Source organism: Vipera ursinii (genome assembly GCF_947247035.1).
Source record: "Vipera ursinii genome assembly, chromosome: Z".
Lineage (NCBI taxonomy): Eukaryota > Metazoa > Chordata > Lepidosauria > Squamata > Viperidae > Vipera > Vipera ursinii.
Genome location: NC_139517.1, coordinates 34904711 through 34932155, shown reverse-complemented (window position 1 = coordinate 34932155; position 27445 = coordinate 34904711). Strand labels below are relative to the sequence as shown.

General features: G+C 39.0%; 1 protein-coding gene across 4 annotated transcripts in view; it reads right to left on the bottom strand.

Annotated features, from left to right (window-relative positions):
* The window catches only part of MLLT6 (MLLT6, PHD finger containing), a 139962-nt gene that overhangs the window by 12653 nt on the left and 99864 nt on the right, over positions 1-27445 (bottom strand). For 3 of the 4 annotated variants that reach the window (XR_014494094.1, XM_083376275.1, XM_083376274.1), the window contains exons 9-15: positions 23445-23622; positions 21436-22035; positions 9249-9433; positions 7895-8012; positions 6359-6425; positions 2211-2350; positions 76-264 (exon numbers count right to left, since the gene is read on the bottom strand). Coding sequence is in view for 3 of the 4 variants with exons in the window: in XM_083376275.1 (XP_083232401.1) it covers positions 76-264; positions 2211-2350; positions 6359-6425; positions 7895-8012; positions 9249-9433; positions 21436-22035; positions 23445-23622 (1477 nt within the window). In the remaining variant the exon portion in view is untranslated. The remainder of the gene's footprint in view (positions 1-75; positions 265-2210; positions 2351-6358; positions 6426-7894; positions 8013-9248; positions 9434-21435; positions 22036-23444; positions 23623-27445) is intronic. The other variant, XM_083376276.1, reaches the window with a different exon arrangement.

The following is a 27445-nucleotide window of genomic DNA, read 5'->3' as shown; positions in this document are numbered from 1 at the left end:
TGTCTGATGTTGGTCAGATGTTGTCAGTGACGCCTCTTTCAAGAATCAAAAGCCACTGCAGTTAGGATTGCTTACTGTTAGGAGCTAGGATGTATTGGGTCTGGCTCGAGGGGCCATTGCTGGTGGTCACCACTTGGAAGGGAACAGAGAGCTGAACATTTAGAAGCTGCAGGCGCTCCTTTTTAGCTGCCAAAGTCATTATCTGCTCCTGAAGGCGCTGATTTTCTTTCTGTAGTGAATGAAGTGCCTTGAGCATCTCTACAACTAAAGGAAGTAAAAGGGGGAGAAGGAGAGAAAGTTGAGAATGGAAAATGGAAGAGCAACAATGTTAATATAATTAAAACATATGAAATGGGGGAGAAAGGATTTACAAGATTATTTAGTCATTAGGGAGTCATCGTAACGGCCATTAGCTTCGAAATGACCAGCATAACCTGCCAATCAAATTCCCAGTCCTTTTTAATGCATTGTATGCATGTAAAAAGGAACATGGCTTTAATTACCCTAATGTGCTAAACATGTTTTTTGGCTTCTTTTTAATAAGCAAAATTTATATATAATATTATGCTAATTATACCTGCTGTATAATTATCTCAAAGTTTTTCCATTGCTAAAATTTAGAAAAAAAATCCAGTAAAGTATAAAAGGTTCTAGTAATGTTAAATCTAAGCAAATGTAACAAATGTAATGTTAAGTCTAAATGAAATTATATTGTAATAGGAGGCTTACATATTTTACAGTCTAATTAATCTGACTGCATGTACGTGTCTGTACAGTGTTTATACACAGGAGTAAAATAAAATGAAAAGTCTAAAAAACTACAATCATACTAATTGAAGAGGGTCCAAAGAGCTGCACCTTAAGTGTATCTCAGTTTCCACAGGTTATTCCAGCTTTCAATAGCCTACAATGATTAAGAATTTAGGGAGTAGCTTAATGCAGTTAGAAACTTCTAAGCTAATAAAGACAGTATAAACTCCATCTAATATTCCATCTATGAGTTTGGTCAACATGTTACCGACTCAGTAGAGCCATACATATTGAACAGATAGCAGTCTCTACCCCTTTGATGGAAAGAAAGAAAAGAAAATCAGAGAGACAGGACGACTAGAGAGAGAGAGAACACATGGGTGAAGCCTGGAGTTATACTTCTAGACCTCTTCCATATATTGATTGAACACGACCAGAAGGTGTATCTACCATGATCTAGAAAAAAGTATGATAATCAACTGTTGGATTTTTTTTATTCTGATATCAAAAATGGTCCATTAGAAAAAAAATATAGCACAGGGTTCCCCCAACCTTTAGAATTACTGTTTCAAAAAAGAATTCAGAGAAAAGCAGCTACAGTTTATTCCAAGGGAGTGGGAAGATTTGAACTCATCTTCCCAGTCTCTCACTCTGATCTACTAGCTGCCAAACACAAATCTCCCATTGGAGTTAAATTATAAATCCCAGATCTCCACCTAGTATCCATAATGGTCAAACATGATGGGAATTGTAGCAAAACTAAGCACCTTCTTCCTTCCCATGACTGCTAGAAAACATCTCAAATGTCAGAAAGGACTTAACCCATTAATATTCACATTAATATTTGGAAGAATGATCTTAAACTGTTTTCTTTAAGGACGATCTCCTGGACTGCATCAAGTTACCATTTTCCTCTGTCTTGTGATGGAACAGTCATGGGGAAGGTTGCCCCACTGCCAAGATTAATGGAGGGTACTATAGAGGCTTACTTGACAAAGGCTTTGCCTCTCTTTGGTTGCCTCAGTCTTCACCACAAGGGCACAGTTGTGCTGTGCAAGCTAAAAGCAGCCTTCCACTACCCATTCTTAAAAACCCAGAGCATCCCTGTAATAAGTAGGATCAAAAATTTTAGTTTATTGTTTTCATGGGTTGGTGGGACTGTGGCCTTAAGCTCTGCAGCATTACAGGCATTGCCTAATTCACTCCCTAGCCCCTGTCAGACTCCCCAACATTAGGCCTATTTTTCTGTCTTGGTGGAGTTTGGGGAAAAAGTCCCTGCAAAACCTCTGAAAGTTTCTTCTAAAGGGCAGAAAAATCATGTCTCTGCTCCATCCAATAACAATCTTAGGTTGATCCACCACATCTTTTCCAGTCCTCAAAGACAATTTTAAAAAATGTGGCCAAAGACCAACAAAATCGTACATCCTTGCCTTAACCCATTGACCCCTTTCATAACTCACTATTGACACCAGCTTCTCCATTGCCCTGTTTCTCCAGGAGCTGCTCAATGTTTGGTGTGGCCTGGGGGACATTTTCCAGCTGTCCACTGCTAGTTGATACAGTCTGGTCAAAGAGAGTGGGGAGGCTGCTGATGGGAGACCTGTTACGGTGCAGGACAAAGCATCATTAATAATCAATATTCTTCCTCGTTTCATAGTAGCTGCTATATGTTTGGAAGGCCACAAAAGTTGGGGGGGGGGTCAAGGCAGAGACACAGAAAAGCTAAATTCTGAGAATAAAGTATACAATGCTGATTCTGCATGGGGTTTGCAGGTATTTTATTACTATCAGCCATAGAAAAAAGCTACCTGTCTCTTCCTTTCAAGAATGTCCTTAATTATTATCTGAGGCTGCTTTATTTCAATTATCTCAGCCTACAAGCCTATAAATTTGGCCTCTTCTTTTAACTGATATCTATGATTCTCCAGATGCTGCAGTCTTCTCCAATAGCAAATTTCCTGGTTACAGAAGTAAAAAAAATATAGATAATTCCAGCTACCAAGATAAATTTACACTCACTTCTTCCACAAGAAAGTATGTGTGTGTTTGCATGTGTGATACAGGAAAGACAGAAACAATCACACCCAAGAATTCAAGAATTCAAGGACAATAAAACTACAACATCTTTTAGGAAAAGTACATATAGCCATTCTAGATTTAACTAAAGCTTTCAGAGTCACAACATGTAACTTAGTACTAAAGACAAACTTTTATATGCAAAGAATTTAAACCCATAACTGAACTGAAGATCCCAATGGAAACTCACCTCTGATTACCTCCAAATGTTCTTCAAATGTTCTTTAATTTAAGGTAAGAGCGGGGCACTTATCAAACACTTGCTATTTCAAATGATTTAGAATCAGAAATATTTACTGTTCTACTGCAGATAATACAAAGTTCCCCTAAATATTCAGATGTATCTTCTCCCCATCCTTGCAGTTGAGGTGTTATTGGGTACACAGAAAGCAATGTGAACATAGCTTGGTAAACAAGCCACAAAAGTGTTGAGCATACTAGTATCTCACATCCTTATGATAAATCCAGCGCTTAATGATATGGTTATGATCTGACTGTACCAATTTTCTCCTTTGCCTCTGATAATGGTGTTCTGATTTTACTTACGCAATTAAGTTAAAACCTGGGGTTTGGTAATTTCCCCACTATTGTATGTGAATGTTATGAGTTGGTGGAAAGTCATAAGCCAATCAGTATTGCTGAGATAAGAGATTTTAATTAACTGACTACTCTATTAAAGAAAAGACTTCGTTGAACTTTATTTCCACTTGGAAACTACTGTTGGAATTCCTGCTAGAAGCTGAAAGAAATGAAAATTTAATTTTGGGATCCGATGATTAGAACTGTTTATGACTAGAAATGTTATGTATTATTATTGATTTTAGAGTAAGAGGTTAATGTATTTTATATATATATTCAAGGTGCTAGTAATGGTGTTTAAAGCCCTACATGGCAGGGGTCCAGAGTACCTTAGGGAACACCTGCTGCCGGCGTCTACTTCCCTCCGCCCTGTGCGTTCCCACAGAGAGGGCCTCCTCAGGGTGCCACCGGTCAGAGAATGTCGACTGGTGGCCCCCAGGGGGAGATCCTTCTCTGTGGGCGCCCCGGAGCTATGGAACCAGTTATCGGTTGAGCTCCAGACGGCGCCCGATCTTCGCTCCTTTCGCCGCGATCTGAAAACATACTTGTTCGAGCAAGCCGGCCTGGCCTGAGGGGGGATTGGTGGGGTTTTTTTTTTTACTATTTTTATTGGGGGTTTTTTAGTATGTATTAACTGTATTTTTAATTGGGCATGTATTTAATTACCTTTTATCTTTTGTAAATCTCTGTGTTTTATTCTTGCCCTGTACACCGCCCTGAGTCCTTCGGGAGAAGGGCAGTATAGAAATATTAATAAATTAAATTAAATTAAAATATATATATCTACTAAAGAAAGTTGGAAATTATTCTCCTCCACCCCTTTTCTTTCCTGTTTTGCTTTCCCTCTTTGAAGTTCTGATTTTGACAGAACTTGTTAAAGACTGTATGATAAAGTGGGCTCAGAATTTTCAAGAAGTCATTACAATGGATACTTGGGAAAAGATTTGGGTGAGAAATGTAAAATTTACGCAGGCTCAAAACTTAAGAGAGAACTTTTATAAAATGTTTTATAGGTGGCACTTAGATCCTAAAAAATTAGCAAGTATGTATCCGAACTGCCAGCCCAAATGTTGGAGGTGTGGCGGTGAAGATGCAACGTATTTTCATATATAGTGGACCTGTAAAAAGGTTAAAGCTTTTTGGATTAAAATTTGGTGGAACATGCAAAAGATATTCAAGAAAAGGATAAAGTTTTGTCCGCAACTGTTTTTACTGGGCATTATTACAGATACTACTGTTGTGGACACTAAGTTGATGTTGAACTTAATTACGGCAGCGAGACTTTTAGTAGCGCAATATTGGAACAAGGAAGAACGGCCGACTATAGAAGAATGGATTTTAAACGTTTCCAATCTGGCGGAAATGGCAAAGATCTCAGCGTACTTGAAAGACCAGTCGCAACAGAGATATATTGTGGAGTGGAGAAGATGGATTGATTATATCCAGAATAAATATGGGACTAAAAATTTTCATCTAGCATTTGAATAAGTATTGATGTGATATTTAAATTGCTTGTAGTTATTTTATAAGAGTTAAAGTGCGATAGATTTAATATCTTATTGTTGTTTGCATAAGGTAGACTATGATTGCTTGTATTTTTATACCCTGTATTGAGCTCTGGGAAGTCGGGGAGGGGGGAGGGGGAAGGGATGGAGGTGTTGGGGAGGGTTGGGGAGAGGGGAGGGGGTTGGGAGGGGTTTTGTCTTTTTAAAAAAAAATGTATTGTAAAACTTTTCGATAAAAAAAGAAGTTCTGATTTTGCTTTTTCCTTAATCTTTTTCCTAATCGCTCTTTTTTTTGTCTTTTTGCCTTTTATTTTTTGCTGAAATCTAGTAAAAAGGAGTTTTTTTAAAAAAAACTTCCTGCAAAGCAGATAGGTGAGATGAGGTGAGGTGGAGTATTGTGTGGTAAAGCCAGAGACTTAAGTCACCCTGCTTATCTCTGGTCTAAGCAGGCTTGTTTTCAGAGCAGTTTCTTTCTGGAGCAATAAACCAGCAGTCAAAACAAGTGAACTATTTGGTGATATAGGAGGACTGTCTGGTAAAATTCCTTGCTTTACTATACTGCTCCCCCCAGCTGTCAATTAATAGTTGGGCTGCAAAAAGCTCCCAATGTGGAAGGGGGAAAAATAGTATAGTCTAAGAATTATAGGAAAAATGACATTTCTTTATTGTCATAATTTCTGATTAAGTCATTGTCAAAATAGTTGGTGAAACATATCAGCTTTTTTTTTTACTCACCTTGCCATTGTTATAGGTTGCTGCTGGTTTAAGAGGAAAAGCACTACCTTATAATAGCTAAAAACATTTTTAGCCTCTTTCGGGCTGAGGGCAAGAGAAAGGCAATGTCATGGGGAAGTGGAAGAATAAAGAGATTGTTATTTGTAATATGCTTAGATACAAGGGGGAAAACCAGAATCTAACTAATGGATGTTCTTCCTACTGGCTGGTGAACATGATTGCATGGGGTGGTGACAAAAGTCAGAGGAGAAAAATGAATCACCTTGCTTCACTTACCAAGCAAGTAGTACATGCATAAATTGAGACAACACCATTCAGGAATGGACTTGGAACAAATACAGTGCAGGCAGGATAGGAATTGATAAAAATGGCAACAGCAAATGGTTTGCTTTATGCTTCCTCATTGCTTTTTACTGACTCTGGGTTGGGTGGAGAGCATTTAACTTAGAAAGGTTCTAAGCTAACAAGAGTCAGGGAAATTTCTATGGCAAGAAACAAGAACATTCAAGTGGCTGGTAGTCCAACACATATGGACAGATGGCTAAATTAGGGTTTGAAGAAATGTGGAAAACCAGTTTCTATTTTTAAAGTAAACTGATATTGCTTTCTCTACTCTCTAGTCTATTAGGTGAAACAGCCCTCTTTCTGATCTTGTCCTATCCTTGACATTCCATGATTGCCTTCCACATATGCTTTTGGAAAAATAAACTTACATGGAAGAAAGACTTTCTTGGGGTGATGACCCTCGGCAGGCAAAATTACAGTCTTCCAAATCTGGTTCTGGAAGTGGAAAGAGAAGAAGTGATTTTTTTTGTTTGTTTCAACTTAGACAATTGTACCCCCCTCCCCTTTTCCAGTTCTTACAAAAGATTTATACTTTTGTAAGTATACTTTTGTAAGTACCCTCTAGATGTATTGGACTTCAACTTCCATAATTTCCAGCCAGCATGGTCAAGGTATGCCCGATCATTTATCTGCCTTTTTTCTGATCCCTTCAGTACATCTTGCCAGAGGAAAAACACAAGACTGATGACATCTTATGTCATATGTGCTTAGACAGGATAGCTGAACAAGCAGTGAGATAGAGGAATAATATAGCCATTTAGCTCTGGCTACTGTTGGTAAATGTCAAGGAACAGTCCTTAGGAGCTACCTGATTGTGTTTACCTCTGCATCCCACAAAATTGTATAACCTGAATATGTCAAATTATGGCTCCAGAAAGTGTCTCTCCACAAATTGTATTTCTCCAAATCTCCCTCTTTCCAAGCTTTATTTACATAGGAATATATAATATATAATATATAAGGGACACGGTGGCTCAGTGGGTTAGGACGCTGAGCTTGTCGATCAGAAGGTCGTCAGTTTGGCAGGTCGAATCCCGAGTGCCGCGTAACAAAGTGAGCGCCTGTTACTCGTCCCAGCTTCTGCCAACCTAGCAGTTCGAAAGCACATAAAAATGCAAGTAGAAAAATAGGGACCGCTACGGTGGGAAGGTAACAGCGTTCTGTGCGCCTTTGGCATCTAGTCATGCCGGCCACATGACCATGGAGACGTCCTCAGACAAGCGCTGTCTCTTCGGCTTTGAAACAGAGTTGAGCACCGGCCCCTAGAGTTGGAAAGGACTAGCACGCATGTGCGGGGGAACCTTTACCTTTATATAATATTTATGTAATTAGTATTTTACACTATTACTATGTTTATACTGCTTTAAAATGGAAAACCTCTTCTTCCTATAAAGCTCAGTTTTATTGTGTACCTCTAGGCTTACCTCTACCTGTTTCGAGGGATGCTGTTGGTTTCATATGCCAGCAGAGGGCAAGCATGTGCAACCACGGTCAACCTGCAACATGTCTCATTTTCCTGGCACTTGAGCATGGCCTGCTGGATTGACTTTCTTAGGAGCCTCAGGTCATGTTTCTGATGCTTGGCTACCATAGTAGTTTTGAGCTGTATATGTATATATATATGGGGGACATCAGATTGTTTGCCGTGTGCTGCACTGAGTTGCCAGAGAACTTGTCCTTTGTAAAGTATGTTTTCCAATAGAGAATAAATTTGTCTTGCCCCCCCCTCCCCCCACAATTGCCTTTGCTTTGACACATGGAAAGCTAACCAGCTCTAAAGATCTCAGGATCTTCTCAGAAGCAGGAAAGAGAAGTAAATATGTAAATAGAGCTGATTTTTGGAAGGCCATTTTCTAAAGAAATCCATGCTTGTATATAACTTTTTTTAAAAAAAAAATCTGTACCTGTTCTGTTGTTTTCAGATTGGCTGAGCAGAGGGTTTAATGACAGTCCAGAGGTGAGGGGACTTCCAAAAATGTGTGAGGAAGGGAGGCTAAACGTGGATCCTGCCAATGAGAAGACCTGTGAAAATGGAAAAAGACGAAGAGGAGAAGAAAAATGTGATCATTGTGTTTTAAGAACAGTGTCTTCTCTCCTGCTTTTCCAAAAGTCCTCCATAATGCTGAAAGGATTATCTCTTAGTAGAGAAGTAGCCAGTTGATACATTGTCTGGAAAGGATCCAAAACATTAGTCTCATTTTACTTAAGGGAGACAAGCTCACTTTGTTTTAAAATGAATGTTTATTTAAAGATTTTGGGGGGTTTTCAGCCAAAAATATGGGACGAAACTTGGCTCTGCCCATCTTCCTTTGTCTGGAGTAAATGTGTACAAATAAATGCATGCTAGTAAATGCAAAGCCAAAAGCAATAGCTCTAGCACACCCTGGATCGTCTGGACTATATCACTGAAGGAGGAGGATGATAGTCATTTCAAAGAATAATCACATGCATATATTGCTTTATGTTTCATTAGAAGGCGATACAATATTAGGAACCTATGCTTTCAGTCAAAGGTGGGAGCCTAATAGAGGAGTGCATTTGCAGGAATTGAAACCTGCCACTGGCCAAAGAGTTGATTCAATAGAATAACAACTGAAACAATCTACCTGAATAGCCTCTTTTTTGAAACTTGTTAAGATAATATCTTTATTTAGTGGTATAATTTAAAAACTGTCACTGAATTTTGTGGGATAGGTGCTATTAGACACTGGAAGACATGCTCGGTACATAATTAATTATTTAATTACTAGATTTATATCCTATATTTGTTTTTTTTACAAGTGTACATAAGGGTTCCACCTCAATCCTATGAGCTGGGTTAGCCCTGAAGTTTCCAGGTTGTGTGCCTCTGGGACGATTAGGTCTTCTAGTTTCTAACCCTAGCACCACAACTATTACCCCTAACTAACTAAGCATATGTGTACGGATACTCTTCAATAATAATATTCCATTACCCCCACCGGACCCACGTAAGTGAAAGAGATGCAGCCCTCAAACGTGAAAAGCTTGATCATTCCTACTTTAAGAGAAGCATTCATGATCTATTTTTTATTAATAAAACACAGTTCATCAGTTATGCATGGTTATTTTCTGTTTCATATTTTTTTAAATAAACATACACAAATACATAATCACTGAAAGAGTAGGGTGGTCTTATGAGTAATTCTCAAATGATGAATAATTTGAGAAGAGATGAAGCCTCTCTTCAGTCCTAAGAGATGTCATAAATGGTTAGTGACTGATGTTTAAAGACCTTACCTGGGTAGTAGAGACGGAGGAAGAGGAGGAGGATGGGATGGTGCCAGCAAAAGGTGAGCGGGTGAGCTGGGGGAGTGATGAGGTGCCTTGGTGAGCCAGAAGATTAGAGGAGAGGGGAGTGCTGCACACGGTCCTCAGCATCCCGCCCCCATGAGAAATGGGATCCTTGTTACTGGTATAGATCCCTGTATAAAAAATATTAATGTCGGGCTTGAGACAAAACCATCAAGAAACACCAAGAAACAACAACAAAAAACCCAAAAAAACACACCCCACCCCCAACCCCCCTGTATCTGTTAAGAATTGGCCTGGAGATATTGTTTCACATTCCTTCCTCTTTCTGTCTGGAGGACTACATCTTTGCTTTACTCCGTCACCTTTGTGAAACAATTCCATCAGGACCTGCCAATGTTATTCCCAGGTTCTAGAATATGATCAGCTGAGATTAGACTCTTTCAAGGCGTAATTATTTCCATATTTCCATATTTATTTGTTCATTTGTTTATAAAATATATTGCCACCCATCTTACCATGGGTTAATTCTGGGTGGATTATAATATTAAAAAAACTGTACAAAACCTAGATCTTGGAATCCTAGTGGACAATCACTTCAATATGAGGTAGCAGTGTGCTGCAGCTGCCCAAAAAGCCAACACAGTGCTAGGCTGCATTAACAGAGGGATAGAATCAAGATCACCTGAAGTGTTAATACCACTTTACAATGCCTTGGTAAGGCTGCACTTGAAATACTGCATCCAGTTTTGGTCACCACGATGTAAAAAAGATGTTGAGACTCTAGATAGAGTACAGAGAAGAGCAACAAAGATGATTAGGGGACTGGAGGCTAAAACATATAAGGAACAGTTGCTGGAATTGGGTATGTCTAGTCTAATGAAGAGAAGGACTAGGGGTGACATGATAGCAGTGTTCCAATATCTCAGGGGTTGCCACAAAGAAGAGGGAGTCAAGCTATTTGTCTGAAATGGTATAGGGTTTCCTGCCTGAGCAGAGAGTTGGACAAGGTGACCTCCAAGGTACCCAACTGGTTGGGGACCCCAAATAATAATAATAATAATAATAATAATAATAATAATAATAATAATAATAATAATAATAACAACAACTTTTATTCATTAAACATGAAACTGAGTCAACTGAACACTTAAATTGACTGGCACTAATGGTTGACACGGGTTGCTGCCAGCATCCTAGGTATCAACCAGGTATCTCCTTAAAATATAAGATGTTTCGAGTACCGGTAGTGCAGTTTTTTGTAGCTTTGCTGCAGGTATTGCAGGAAGCTGCAATTTCTTGATGTATTTTGCAAAGTTTTTAAACATTGTTTCCAGTGCCCTGATGACAATGGGTATCATTGTTACACATTTCATCCATAATCGCGCAGTTTCGATGGCCATGTCGCGGTATTTCGTAATTTTTTCCAGTTCTTTTTCTTTGACTCTGGCATCTCCTGGTACAGCGATATCAATCAACTGTACGCTTCGGTTCTCTACGACTGTGGTATCTGGTGTGTTGTGTTTCAAATGGCGATCTGTCTGTATTCAGAAGTCCCGCAAGATCTTCACACTCTCATTCTCGACAACCTTTTCTATCCTATGTTCCCACGACTTTTCGGACACAGGCAAGTCCTATTTTTTACATAATGCCCAGTGGATTAGCTTAGCAACTCGGTCATATCTAGCTTTGTAATCAGTTTGTGCAATTTTGCTGTACTCACATATTAAATGTGAAACAGTTTCAACTTTGTGGTTGCAAAGAAAGCAATTTGGATTGTCGGTGGATTTTTGTATCTTCGCTTTCATGGCATTAGTTTGTAGTGCTTGTTCTTGAGCAGCCAGTATTAAGCCTTCCATTTCTTTCTTGATGGTTCCCATCTTAAGCCATGCCCATGTCAAGTTGTTATCACATCTTCCTTTAATGTTGTTGTTGTTATATTACTATTATTACTATTATTATTATAAAATACTATAAAGATCCAATTACTATGCTCTAACTAAAAAGATGGGGAGAGAGGAGAGAATAGGGTGAGAAGGAGGGGAAGTGGGATCTGTTATTAATCTATCAGCCATCCCCAATGTTCCATAATTAGTTTATTGTGTGTTTTGGACCTGAGAACAAAATTGTATTGCCCTATATAGCATTACTCTATATAAATTTCTCTAAAATATGCTACTGTTTTTCTTAGCTGTCAAGAACTTTGTGATTTGGGTTTTGTTGTACAAACCCTTTTCTTCACTGTCTTTTCCCATTTTTTTAGGTATTATGTCTTTTAGCAAATAAGCTTGAGGGTCGTGATTGACTCTCTACAATGATAAAGTGTTTTGGGAGCTATTTGGATAAAAAGTAGATATATATTACCAGGATTTAGGATCATACTGTTTTTCAGATATTGCTGAACAATACTAGCAACTTTAAAAGTGATTATGCTCATGGTATTGATCAGGAGCAATGGGATGGGAAAGTCATATGATCTCCACTTATTCTTTAAGTTAACAAACTGACATTTAGGATAGTACTCATGACATCATTACCACAAATTATAACTCTCAACCATATCAAAGACCAAATAAGTTTTATAGTCTTGAGGGTGATTAGAAGCACTCTTGCTTTTACCATTCTTCATGAGCTAAGCTGTCTCTTTGATTAAGATCAAAACAAAATTATTCTGCAAGTATGAATCTATATGGGCTGTCTTTTTTCTTTTTTTAGCAAGTATATATGGAGCTCACTTTCACATTATTCATAAGCTTTTTTAAAAAAAATCACTAGAGGTAATATAATTCTTACATTATTTGAGTTGTAAACTTCACAAATGTTCTGGAAATTTCATGTTCATGTTTGAAATTGCATTTTCTGTATCTGATTGCATTTTAATTAAAAATGACTTATCATTTCAATAATACTGGTTACTTAGCAGCATGAATAGAAGGGCTATCCGGATAGATATGTCTAACTTTGAGATATGATACCTTAGGTCTGTTGTTTCCTTTTGAATTCTGAGAAACAAGAACATTTTTTTTCAGCTATGGTTAAAATCCAAGAAGACTTGTCTAAAACAATTTGATATCAGTGATGGACTAATGAAAAAAAAAAGAAACTTTGGTAGTGTTCTGAGAAAGAGGTTCTCCTGGTCAGACAAATAACAAATCAAGGAAATGCTAGACTTTCCATGCTTTTCTTCCCCCATGGAATGCAATTTATAGAGTTTTTCTTCTATCTCCTTAAGATTCTGTGCGGTTTCTGCAGATCTTGAGAAGCTGAACTATTAGTTCTCGGCAGAAGCACTTATGGGGGCAGAAGAAATAATGGAATGGTGTGTTGCGATGGTGTGATTCAAATCACATGCTTTATATACAAAAGGTTGAGTTTTGTATCTTAAGATATGCACAATCAGGTTTTTTTTGTTTATCCTAGGTACATATGGATATTGGCTTAATTCATGCTCTTGGAAATCTGATCAACACCATTTTGCAGCCTCTTCTATGGATTTGAGGGAGAGCAATTGCTCATTGGCAGGGATTCCTTCTTTATGGTTCCTGAAATTTCTCCCCTCCATCTGTAGCTAAAATGCTCTGAGGGCCTTGCAATATTTGCCCCCGCCCCTGCTCCTTAGTTGCTCCAAATCCTCCTCATAAAAATAAATGAGGTAAAAAAATTATCAGGAGATTACTGTACTGGCCATTTTTTCTGTGGATGGCTTTAGATGGCTCAGTAAGAGGAAGAAACCCAGGAAAAAGAATATTAGCAAAATATTCTCTCTCTCTCCTTTTTTAAAAAAAATAATCAGATATAAAGTTTAAAAAATGTTATCCCTTTGCTAAAGAGTATATATGAAAAATATCTACAACTACTACTTTATTGGCTAAAAACCCTTGAATATAGCTTATCTTAAAAATGGGCATAATAGTACCTTATAGAAAGAATAAGGACCAGCTCTTTTTAGTTTATAAAAGTTGAGGATCCAATATTGTTGTTCATTCATGAGTACCAATTGTCCCTTTACTCCATCTTACAGAATTTCTATCTACAGAGCTAAAGGCTGGGGTATGCATTGAACTAGATTCAAATCATATACGGGAAACTCCAAGTTTGATTTCATACCTTCCAAAATAAGATTTCCTTTTTTCTAGCACAGGGGTCAGCAGCCTGAAACAGTGAAAGAGCCACTCAGAACCGGTTCCCTCACAAAAGGAAAAACTGGGAGCCGCAAAAAAAATTGTGCGCATGCACGTATATGCGCGCATGTGCAGAACAGCGTTTGACTGAAGAGTGGAGACAAGGTGAGATACCCTATTTGAATTGATTGGTTGAACTTTTTTAGTCCCCCTTTTTTTTTCTTTGGACTGCACATGGCAGAGGACTGGGAGCCGCAGGAGATGGCTGAAAGAGCCGCATGCAGCTCCGGAGCCGCGGGTTGCAGACCTCTGCCCTAGCAGAAGACTGAGGATGCAATAATAACATTTCATAGATTTAATTGTACTGTGTTTTCCACTTTACTCTTTGGGAGTGATCTCCACTGAAGACAGTAACATCTGAATAAAGAATTGGAAATGTGCAGATTTTGTTTTTGCAGACAACAAACTGGAATACATGTTCTTTAGAAGTTAGCTAAAGCTAAAACCTACTTTGACTATTAATTGGGACAGCAAACATTTATTCCACACACCTATCAATTATTCATACAGTTGGTCTAAAATAGAGCCTAAGCAGATGAGCTGTGAATAGAAAGTGCTCAACCATTTCTCCACTAGTGACTTGTAGCATCTTCTACAGTCATGTAAACATCATGGTGCCAAAGTAATAGTAGTGATACCATTCTTTAAATAATTTTAGTGATGACTGGGTAATGCTATCAAAACAATGCAAATCGTTAGTGGAGGTACAGCTGACATCTTACCTTCTCAAGTTCAGCCTCCCAGCTGCAATACAAAGGAAGTGATCCTGATTTAATTCACAAAGTTATAATACTATAATTGAAAAATAATGCTTGTTAAATTTGGATGATAGAATGATAGAATATTAAATGATAGAATATTAAAAATATATTATTCATAATATGCTGATTATTATTTGGTATTAAATTCCTCCAGTTTAAATGTAGTATCAAGTATAGGGATTGAACAAAAGGTTATTCTTGTTATTAATATAATGACTGCCATTTTGCTTCTGTACACTATACTTGCATTAGGAACGCCATTTGTGAAGGCAGGAAGATCGTGTACACAGACCCAGAGACGGGGGAAAGAGCAGGAAAATAACGAAAGATTATTGGTTAACATTCTGTGTGCCAACAAGTGTCACCTTGTGATTGGTTATCTGTATATAAATAGAAGTGCCTAACTGACCACTGTGTGGCACTTCTGAAAGCAGCTGCCAGTGTTCCACCCAGCAACTTCAATTGGTCAAATAAAGTTCTGTATGACTTGGAAGCCTCTGCTTAAGTCTCCTGATTTGCCCGTTTGGAATCTCAAGTTCTTTGGGTAGCTACTGACCCTTACACAAGAGGCAGCAATTAATGGAATAAAGTAAGAATCGCCAAGTTTGGAAACATTCTCAAAAAAAAGATTTGTCAATTGGTGACAATTTTTCCTATTTTTAAAATATCTTGTCCAGATCCATTGGAATGAGACTTGGCAGTGGTTATCTGTGATGACAAAAGGGGGAATTTGAAACTGTAAGGCATCTATGTGCAAAACACTTAAAAACTCCAAGGCCTAACTAAATTATGTGTCTGATAGATAGCAAATTACCTGAAGAAAAATGTAGATTTGGCCACCACTTCCTTAATTTTTAATTTGCAACCTACTCAAGCTACATTTCCCAAGACTGCTAATCAGTAGTTTTCAGAGAAAACCTGTTAATATACTGTAGCAAAACCAAAACCAAACTTATAGTCTGATGATATTTATAAAACATATTACAACACACTCTGTAATAAAGACATCTGAGAGTTCCTTCTTAGGTCTACCTTTCTGACCTGCAAAACTCCATGTGACCAGTATACAGAAGCAAAGAGTTTTCTGCATTTCTTTACTAGTATCTGGCCATTGTCCAGATTCTTTGAAAGTCAAATGCACTGAAAATTCTAATTCTTTATTACCAACAGTTGCAATCCTCTTAATTTGCACAACCCAATTATGGTAGCTGTACTTTACACTCAGAATTGTTGACGAAACGCACATGGAGACAACAGCAAGAGGAAGCAGCCACCACTCTTTTCTTTATATTTTGTTTCTAGAAACCCTACGTACAAAACTCTTGAACACAGATGCTGAACCTCTGTGCAAGGGTGGCAGAGACAAATAATTGTTCTCTTGGGCCCAGGAGCCAGGATAAAATGAGAATTTTCACCCATGAGGGTATAGAGTACCCACAAGAGTTTTCCGATCTGCAGTAATTAAAAGGAAAATGTCAACTTGCCAATGGTTTTGAATAAAACTACATCAATCAGAAATCCCAAAATAGATAAGACTTGGAGATCTGATTGTGATGCAAAACACTGCTGTGAAAATCCTTTTGTCATTTTGTGTACAATCTTTGTTGTTTCTGACTAAAAGAAGTATGCCTCTAAAAAGGCTGAATTAGTGTAACTAGAATGTGCTTGATTGGTCCAAGGACACCCAATTGAATTTGTGTCTAAGGCAGGACTAGAAATTATAATCTCAGAATTTCTAACTTGATGCCCTAACCAACACATCAAGCCAGCTCTCTTTACCTGTTATACAGAAGCATGACTTTACATATTGGGCCACCCAGCAATTTTATGAAGGAAAAAACCCAATGTTCTAGCTGAAAGGGAACCCAATTTCCTACATTATTACTACATTACTTACACAACAGAAAAGAAATTACTACATTATCTTGCACATTATGCCTATAGATTCAATCAACCGTCCCAGGTATTATAACACACTTGTTCAGATATCTTAACTGAGATTGAGACACATTTCTTCTTAAGCACCTTCCACATCTCCTTCTCTCCACAGATCTGAAATAACTCTCCACTAATATTCTGTCCCTGCAGATGGCTGCTGCCTACACAACAAACTATAAAAAGGTAAAGTTAAAGGTTCCCCTGCACATGCGTGCTAGTCGTTTCCGACTCTAGGGGCCGGTGCTCATCTCCGTTTCAAAGCCGAAGAGCCAGTGCTTGTCCGAGGACGTCTCTGTGGTCATGTGGCCAGCATGACTAGACACCAGAAGCGCACGGAACGCTGTTACCTTCCCACCATAGTGGTCCCTATTTTTCTACTTGCATTTTTACATGCTTTCAAACTGCTAGGTTGGCAGAAGCTGGGATGAGTAACAGGCGCTCACTCTGCTACGCGGCACTCGGGATTCGGCCCGCCAAACTGCTGATCTTCTGATCGACAAGCTCAGCGTCCTAACTATACAGAGCATTAAAAAAAAAGTAGAAAGAGGACGACATGAATTTGGCAAGCATAAAAGCCCCTATCTTCACTTCCATTTAAATGGATAGTATTTGTCTGATCAGAGTGCAAGTTTGGATGCTACTTCAGAGGCAATGTCTGCGTGCAACAAATAGGTTTAAAAACAAGCCTTGGCCTACAGATTCCTTCATCTGAGAGCTAGTCTTCCTTGAAGGTTCTGCACTCATAGACTCCAGCGTAATGTATGTCAAAAATCAGGACTGTGGTTGTCAGGCGGACCCACCAGACATAAAAAGCCTCTCTTTCTTTGAACACAATAGAGGGAGGGAAAAGAAGGGTGGGTGGGTGGAAATCTATTGCCAGAGGCTGAGATTATAGAAGGTTTGTGGTTTGTAACAGCTCCACCCTGGAAAATAATTACATCCTGAATTCTCTCCCCTTCTCTTCCTTGGCTCCTCCCCTGCCCTGAAGTAGTTAAAGTAAAAGGCTGCAGTCACTAGGAAACCAGAGAGATGCTAACGTCCAACTCTTCCCGCCTCCCTTTTTTCTTCTTCTTTCTACTTACTGTGTGACCTGAATAGAAGTGTTTGAGAGCAAGCCAGATAGCGACAAAGCAGCTGCCAAATAAGCGAGCCATAACGTGCTCAGCCTTGGGGTTCTTTACTGTTAACCCTTTCTTGCAAAGTTTACAAGTAATCATCCCAAGAACAGGTGGGTTCATTACCTTAATGTTTTTTTTATGTTGCTTTCTTTAGCTTCTCAAGGGTCAAGGAAAGACGCAATTTCAACTTACATAGGGATGTTGGAGAAGCTGCAGGCATTGCTTGAAAAAGATTATCAGCAGTCATATCACCTGGGCTGCAATCTTTATATAGGTCTAATTGGCAGCCAGACCACTGAGACAAAAGAAGAAATTGAATGCATTGGATTCTACTGTCTGCCTTCTGCATTCGTTCTAATGAGCTGTGCATGCTCAGATTCTACAAAAGCAACAGAAAATGGGCAATAGAGCACAAATGAGGCTCTAGTGAATCTCAGCTATTTTTAAAAAAATAAATAAAATTAATATCAACCAATCAATAAAAAGCTTTAAAAGAATAACATCACATACAAATAGATGTTATCCTACAGTGATGCTTAAAAGTTTGTGAACCCTTTTGAAGTAGGATTATCATTTGAATGGGAAATTAGTCAGGTGTTTCAATTAATGGGGTAATAATCAAATGTGAATATGGGAGGTCTTATTTAAAAACAAAATTCTGGGTAATGTATTCAGTACTGAAATTTGACCCTCACAACACAGGTGTGTGGAAGTGTGTTTTCCAAGAGTTTGAACCCCACTAGTCCACTGACAGGCAGATTGTGCACAATGGAGGCCATTCAGTACCACTGTTACCTTCAACCAACGAAGTTCACATCAAGAGGAAGGTGTATAAGGTCTCCAACCTTCGCTTTTTGGCGAAGGTTGTTGAGAGTGTGGTGGCGCATCAGCTTCCTCTGTTCCTGGAGGAAACTGATTATCTGGACCCGTATCAATCGGGTTTCAGGCCCAGGTACAGCACGGAGACGGCATTGGTCGCACTGGTGAATGATCTCTGGCGGGCTCGGGACAGGGGATGTTCCTCTGTCCTAGTCCTTTTAGATCTCTCAGCAGCTTTCGATACCATCGACCATGGTATCCTACTGCGGCGTCTCAGTGGGTTGGGAGTGGGAGGCACCGTTTTACGGTGGTTCTCCTCCTACCTCCTGGGCCGCTCGCAGTCGGTGTTGACGGGAGGGCATTGGTCCGCCCCGAGGTCTCTCGTTTGTGGAGTCCCTAATGGGTCCTCTCTCCCCTCCTGTTCAACATCTACATGAAACCGCTGGGCGAGCTCATTCGTGGTTTCGGGGTGGGGTATCATCAGTACGCTGATGATACCCAACTTTTTCTTTCCACCCCGAACCAACCCAGTGATGCACTCGACGTGATGTCCCGTTGCTTGGAAGCGGTCCGGGTTTGGATGGGGAGAAACAGGCTTCGACTCAATCCTGCCAAGACTGAGTGGCTGTGCATATCGGCATCTCGGATAAACCAGGTTGTTCCACCACTAATGATGGGGGGTGAGGTGTTACCCCCCGTCAATAGGGCTCGCAACTTGGGCGTCCTCTTGGATTCACGGCTCAATTTTGAAGATCATATAGAAGCCGTGACCAGGGGTACTTTTGCCCAGCTTCGTCTGGTGCGCCAGTTGCGGCCCTATCTGGACCAAGATGCCCTACGCACAGTCACCCATGCGCTTGTGACCTCCCGGCTAGACTACTGCAACGCTCTCTACATGGGGCTGCCCTTGAGGACCACTCGGAGGCTTCAGCTGGTGCAGAATGCAGCTGCGCGAGTTGTTATGGGAGTTTCCCGATACTCCCGTGTAACACCTCTTCTCCGTGAGCTGCATTGGCTTCCGGTTGCCGTCCGGGTGAGATTCAAGGTGCTGGTAATGACCTATAAAGCTCTAAATGGCTGGGGTCTGGATTATCTAAGGGAACACCTGCTGCCGGCATCAACTTCCCATCGTCCTGTGCGCTCCCACAGGGAGGGCCTTCTTAGGGTACCGCCGGTTAAGGAATGCCGGCGGGTTATCCCCAGGGGAAGGGCGTTCTCTGTGAGCGCGCCGGCCCTTTGGAACCAGCTTCCCACGGAGCTTAGGACCGCCCCCGACCTTTGCTCATTTCGTAGGGACTTGAAAACTTGGTTTTTTGAGTTGTCTGGCCCAGACTGAGTGGTTTTAATTTTTAATTAATGGAGTTTTAGTTAAGTTCAGGGATTAATTTAATCTTAGTTTTAATCGTTTTTAATTGTATATGATGTATTTTAACTTTTAATTTTCCCTGTAAACCGCCCTGAGTCCTACGGGAATAGGGCGGTATATAAATTTAAATATAAATAAACAAATAAATAATACTTTGGGAAGCTTCAAACAGATTAACATAAAGTCCTCTTTTCCATTGGCAAAATGTTAAGTGTTCATGAGATCAGTATAACAAAGGTGTGCATAGCAGGGTTGCAAGAAGAAAACCACTATTCTTTAAAAAGAACCTTGCTACCCATCTACAATTAGTGAAACCACGTGAGTAAATCAGAGGACTATTGGAAGAAAGTTCTGTGCCCCACTGACATCAAAGAACTTTTAGGTTTGAATCAAAAGTGTTGTGTTTGGAAAAAGAACATTATCCAACCAGTGAAACATGGTGGCGGACCAGTAGTTTGATATTAGCTTCCTTTCATAAAAAAACAGGCTAAGATAATGCTTTGTTTGCTTTTTGTGTGGATGGCTCTAAATATAATGCGGTATAGGGAAGACAAGCAGAACATTGCAGATATGGCAATGTACAGCATACCGTACACTTGGTTAACTTCTGTTACCATCTCCTCCTGAACTTCTCTGTCAAGTAAGAAAATGAATGAATGAATGAACCTTTATTGTCAAAGTGCAACCATGTATACATTGAGATTGGCTGAGCCTCCCTTCATGCCCCCACCCCCAACTCACAGTGACAACAAACCCTCCATCTTATTACACCATGTGAGCTAATTGCACAACACACCGGCCTCACAGGTCAATCATGCATAAAGTTTATAAAATTATTTCCCGTTCAAAAGCCTAACAGCCCATGGATAAAAGCTGTTCTTCAGCCTGTCGGTATGGCTGGCTATACTCCTATATCTCCTACCCGATGGTAGGAGAGTAAAGAGATACCGTCCAGGGTGTGAGTCATCCCTGAGAATTTTCCTCACTCTTCCAAGGCAGCAAGCCCTGGCGATGTCATGCAGTGGTGTCAGGGGACAGCCCACAATGTCTAGTGCTGTGCTCACCACCCTGTATGAAGCCGAGGAATCTACAAACTATGTGAAAATCTAAGGCATCTATAAACTTCATTCAGAGAAGATTCCTCCCCTTCAACCTACTTTATAAAGGTAATTGTATTTGGGGGACATTAACATCCAGGCTATAACTCACATTCATCTTAGAATTGATTGCCTAGCAAACAACTCATTTCACATTAAGAAATGCAGATAGCCATGATTAATAAGCCTAGAAACAAACAGTCCAGGATAAATGAGTTAATAGATACGAACAATAACCAGAATAATAACCAATACAACCAAGGAACTTTGAAGATAGGGATGAAGGAAAAGCATCACTTCACAATTTATAAGACACAGATAATTCTTGTTCTGTGCATGTGTGTATAAACTTGCTTTTTTCTATTATTTTCAGCCTTCAATGGCAATAGAGATATATGATTGCAACATCACTAGAATGGGCAGTGATAACTTTCTCCCAGTTTTAGAGCTGTGATGGAGTTACAAGAACAGAAAGTGATACTGAAAGCACAGCAGTGTTGGCTTAGGAAATTACAAACCAATTAAAAAACTAAGATGATTTTTTGCTGGTAGAAACAGAGCACCCCTGAGATTAAATCACTATTTGCTAGATTCATAAAGTAATCTAAGCTACAAATCGAGGTTTAAAAAGCTGGGTTCACATGGCACACTTGAGTCAAGGCCAAACCACCACGTTATGGATTAGCATAATATATTTTCTCAGTCATCTTGCTATGGTATGTACTTTTAATAAGAGATTCTCAATCAGGGTCAATCTGGAAGGAAAAAAATTCCTAGTAAATATATCATTGTATCATCTCTTACCTCATTTGCCCAGAATCACAAATCCTATACTTGAATCAACTAAAACATGTAGCATCCCAGCCAGAGGCCACAGGAGGGGCATGTTACCTACCCGATCCCAGAAGTGGTGATTCCATGCTGAGGCTTGGAAGGGTGGATCCATGACTGAATGAACGTGAAGAGCCACTGATGCTGGAGCTGGCCAGGGATCCCCCAGAGAAAGGCAAAGAAGAGGCAGCTGGAGTCCCAACCAGTTGGGTACCTGGCACTTCTTTGTTCTTGCTACCCTTGGGCCTTCCTGGTCCATGCTTGCTTTTCTTATTGGCCTTGTGCTTTTTTTCTTTCAGGACTTCTAATTCTTCCCCACTAAGAGACGGCATGCGCTTGTGGCTGCTGCCACTGCTGACTCCACCACTCCCACTTGGGGTGCCAACAACTGGGTTGGAGGTCTTGTAGTCCACAGGGGAAGCATCCCGTCCCCTCTGCTGACTGACAGCCGAGGTAGAGAAACGCATGATGGAGCCAAAACCTGAAAAGATCACCTTCTGCTCAAAGACATCACTTTTCTGCCCTTCCGACAGTGGAGAGCAGTGGGAGGAAGACGAGGATGAAGAGAGGGGTTTGTGGTATTTCTCTTCCTCAGGCTGCTGCTGCTCAAGCTTTGGAAAGGTTACAAAGTCCTGGGAGAAGGGCAAGGAGCTGCATGACGTACCTGAAAGAGGATCAAGCAGAATCCTGAAATATATAGCAAGCCGACTGGAGATGTTCTAACTGAGGCTCTCACATATATCTCATTTTGTACTTTATAAAGTAAAAGATGGCAAACTGCTCCCTGCCTGCTGATCACAATTAAATCGAATCAAAACTACAATTAAAAGATTGGAACTACCAAAAATCCTCATCCCTTTTTAAAGTAAAAATTAGCTTTTGTGAAGTAATTGCATACATTTGCATTCATGGGCCTTATCTTCATTATGCATAATAAATAAACTCTATCTTGAAGTGATCTAAACATATATTTGGGGCATATTTTACTATTTTGTGGCACCTACAGGTAGTCCTCATTTAGCAGCCATTTGATGTTACAAAAATAATGAAAAAGTAATATCTGGATCTTTGTATTTATATGACCTTTGTGGATCTATAAAGAAAGGAAAGCTAAATTAAGATCATAAGCACAGTCACAGTTTCACTTAGTGATTGCTTCATTTAACAACTGAGTTGCCAATCCCTAAACAAGGACTACTTGTAGTAGATGTAGGAAATGTTTGGAATTAGTGAGAAATGTTAAATGTGGGCCTTACTGAACCATTTTTAAGGTATCAAACTGAGTGTATGTACTATGTCAGTTAAATATTACCTTATTCTTGCTTTATCATGAGGAGGAGCAATTGGACTTTAAGTGCCCATTACATTTTTTGTTGCATGATATGATATATTGTGATATGTACTGTGTAAAGTCTTAGCTATAGGTACTTAATAGGTACTAATAAGTACTATAGATACTATTACTGCTACTACTTATATAACACTAACATTGCTAACATTGGATGTTCTTGCTTGACAACTTATTTTGTAGATATGGAGAGAGCAATAATCACTTGCCTAAAACCACTAATTAGAATAATGGATCTTGATCCACACTTATCAATGGTCAAAGAAAGGAGAGTGACAATCAGGGACTAACTGTGTAAAGAAATGCAAAAAAATCAAATATAGCTGAATTACATAATTGATATATGTTGTGTTTCAGTTTCTTGTATCATCCATCCAGATTCTGTTAGCCATTAGGGATAGAAAAGAATTATGCAAGATATGGAAATCTGTTGATCAGCTCTACTTCATCCATTTGAACATATGAAAATTTACTGGGACTGCCAACAATCCCTGAAGCCTAACTTTGTATCTAAGAGTTAGAACATATGGGGAAAAAATGTTTGGACTTACTTCTGGTCAATGCACAGCAGGAGGAAAATTAATAACTCCCTAAGAAGAGCCAAGGATCATGTAAAACAGTGAAGACTTATCTACCATTCAAAAGACTTGTCCACCTACCATTCAGTAAAGCTTGGCTAATTCAGCACCCCCTCCCCTTCCCATCTTTTATGTTTCTTTCTTCACCTGCTGTTGGAAATGTTACACCGCATGAGGATGAGCCAAAACCTATTGAGCTTTTTCCACTTCCAGACTTCTTGGTTTTGTGGCTTGTGCCGTGGCTTGAAGATCTTTTGCCTTTCACCTCTGATCTGATGACCTCTGAGGATTCTTTACTGCTCTCATGGTGGCTGGTGGAACTCTGCTGAAATTAACAAATAGGGAAATTAAGAGGTTGTGTCTTGAAGATTTCTTTCACATCTGTACTGCATAGCATATTTTATATTTTAGAAATATTTGCTCAGAATGTCCAAAAAGCAGCAATGATCTGCATCACCAAAATGACAGCCTCAGAAATTGTTTCTCATTCTGGATCCTGGCTGAATAATTTGTGTTTTCTTCCATGGATGAATATTTTTAAAACTCAAATGAGGACTTGCCAGAAAAAGGCATGTTAGCCTTTGCTTAAAATAGTCCATCACTGTCTGAAGCCTTTCACCCAACTGTCATGTAGCTCTTACTTTTAGCAAAATATTCCTAGTGCCTATTCCAGATCCATTTTGAATGTTGCCAAGAAATACCTTGATGAGATGTGTGTGTTATATAAATGGTTTTTAAAAATAAATCTTATCATTTGAACCCATGAATTTCATTCCCATAAAAATAAAATTTGTTCCATGGAAACATTTGGGAATTTTCAGAGTTATAATATCGAAAAATCTGGAGGATGCCATTGTGAAGTTCAGAGATGATGAATTTAAACAGGATTAATAATACATAGCCTTATAATAACCGTTTATAAGAGAACAAAGCACTCATACAACAATCTCTTTTTCTTTCTCTCAAATTTATATAGCTGCTGATCTCACAATAACTGACTCTGGGCGAATATAACCATAACAACTGCAGATAAAATAACATTAATATTAACCCTAAGATTACCCAGAAGCAGCATAGGTCAAGCATACTTTCAGGATTTGCCATCAAAGACATAAATACACCCAACACGTTGGAAAACTGAAAAGAGGAAGAATAAGTTTTCCAATCTGCTTTCAACATGTTAAACATTAATGATGTCTCATGCTTTTTTTTTCTGTTTTCCTCCCTCCCTGAAACTGGTCTCTGAAAGATAATGGGGATCTCCCCTGTACCTCATACAGTATCTTCAAGCAAAACTTCTAAATTATTTTATTCCTATAAAGTTAATGCAATTAATGTTTTATTTTTAATATTTTGTGTCCATATTCCCATGTCCTTGTGAGACATTTTATTTCTTTTAAGCAAAAATTCAAACAGTCAAGCTTTCCTCTCCCTATTTTATTTTTGATCTGCTGCTCACTCATCCATGTAGTGTAAAATGTAAAATTAATGTAAAATTATATGATAAAAAATTGCCAGGAAAAATCATGAGCTGGATTTTACTGTTCCAGAGGTTATAACCAATACAAACCATGTAAATATTGTTTTTACTATTCTTTCAGAATTATTTCAGTAGTTCCTATTCAAGTTTCCTAACTGAATAAGGGTTATACTTAATAACCTTTTTCCAGATCATTTTAGCCCCACACATTTTGTGATGTACAACTGGGAGAAACTTAGTTATCAGGTGATTTAAAGATGTCTTGTAGCCCTCCAAGCAAACAAAAATGTTTGGAAAAACCCAAAGAAGCTTTAAAAGAAGTAGAAACTGAAGCAATGAATGATAGTAAGATAGAAGATGGAAGACCAGTGGTGAAGCCAAAAATACACCTTAGGTGCTCTGCAATAGATATTGCAATTATACATTAGAATGAGAGATAATCCTTTACTTGGGTGATATCATTTTGAGGAGACAATCTCCTTCTGCTCTCTACACAGTACACAAATTGTGTACAACCATATTATTAGTTGAATAAAAACCTACTGCATTTACTCTGTTATGTCAATCAACCAGTTCTGTGCAACATGCATTCCAGATGAGTATATGAAAATCAGGATATGAAAATCCTGAGGTTCTATAATTTCTCCAGGAATATAACTCTGGATGAATACAGATAGTCCTTGACTTACAACCATTTGTTTAATGACTGTTCACGGTTACAGTGACCCTGAAAAAAGTAACCTATGACTAGTTCTTATGTCACTTATGACAATTGTTGCATCTCCCAAAGTCACCTGATTAAATTTCAGGTGCTTGGTGACTTGGCATGTATTTACAGCAGCATCCTGGGGTCTTGGGATTGTCATGTGCAACCTTCCTAGGGAGCTTCTGTCAATCAAAGTCAATGGGGAAACCCAGATTGCTTAACAAGCACAATTCATTTAGTACTGATTTGTTTAACAACCATGGCAAAAATGATTGTAAAATGACTCACTTAACAAGTGTTTTGCTTAGTAAATCGAGAACCACCTGTAATCAACTGAGTTGATTTATAAATTCAGTTGGATTTGTAACAATCTTTTTTCCAGTTTTCTCATCTCCTAAACAATGCAGAGGCCAATAGGATGGAAAGAAATGCAAGGATGGGACAAGGATGATAATTTCTTAAAGAAGTGCAAAATGGAAAAAAAAACACCATCCATACATCAAAATGATTCAAAATACTGACCTCATTAACTACTCCCTTTCAGACAGAAACACTAAGGAGGATTTCCTCCTTATCAGTACCTCTGTGTTAATGTACATTAGAAACTATTCACAATACATGCAAAGTTATAGGAATGCAGAGAGGCACATGTAGGGGGTGGAAATAACTCAGAAACCACATCAAAGACCTTTTAAAGTCCATAATGCCAAAAAATGATTGAAATAACAGTAATGTATTAATGCTGGGCCAAAATGTGATTCCAAAATCAACCTTTAATGGAAAATTCATTAAATTTTCAAACAGCCAACAGTTAAAGAGAAAGACCCAGATGTTTTCAGAGATTACTGGTGAGAAGCTCAGACTTTTCAATTAAGGTTCAAATATAGCAATCAATTTAGGAAGCAAACTGTTTACCATTCTTCTCAGGGGTGTCACTTTTACATGGCTTGACTGACAATTGCAATTGCCTGTAAATTTAACCATTTAAATTAAATGAGAAGCCTTAGTTTTCCAACCTGCTTTGCTGTTACAAGGTCTTTTCCTGCCATGAATCTCACTGCCGAACTCACAATCTCATTGGCTCAAAGTGGGTGCTCTAAATGGGGTGTTTGTGTGTGTGGAGAGTCTGTGGCCCTTCAGATGCTATTAAATTACCATTCCCAGCAGTGCAGCAAGCACAATCAATAGTGAGGATGGTAATAAATTCTGGAGGACTAGACATTTCCCCTTCTCTTCTATTTAAATCTTTTTCAGTTCAATTAATTATTTTGTGCTTATGGCAAACACTTTTCATTTAGGCATGATTAAGCTTCTTTCTTCATCCTTTCTGATGGCTTCTTCCTTTTGCTGTCAGATCCCCTCCTACCCCAATAACTGTAGCATTTGCCAACAATATTATACTACTGTCACTGCCTCTAGCTTAAACTATTGTGACATAGATTTAATTCCACCAGCCTGTTCCACCTGCCAGTTCCAGACAGTTTCCCAACCATTTGGGTTTGGGCCAATCTAGATATATGATAGCAACTAGAATAACTTCAGTGGGGCAAAAGACAGAGAGTACTAGTACAGCTGTGGTGACGCAATGGTTAGAATGCATTATTGCAGGCTAATTCTGCTGACTGCCAGCTGCCAGGAGTTTGGCAGTTCGAATCTCACCAGGCTCAAAGTTGACTTAACCTTCCATCCTTCCAAGATCAATAAAATGAGGACCCAGATTGTTGGGGAAAATATGCTGACTCTGACAACTGCTTAGAGAGGGCTGCAAAGCACTATGAAGCAGTATAGGTCTAAGTGTTATTTCTATTGCTTTGTTTTTTTGCTTCAACCCTTTGGAAACGTAACTGCTCTCCCTCTGGCCTTTTGGAACTCTTCATCATCAACTCTCTGAGTTGCAAGATCTGCAAAATTCACAGAATAAATAAATATACCCTTAAGAGTATGAATAGAGATGTAAAAACA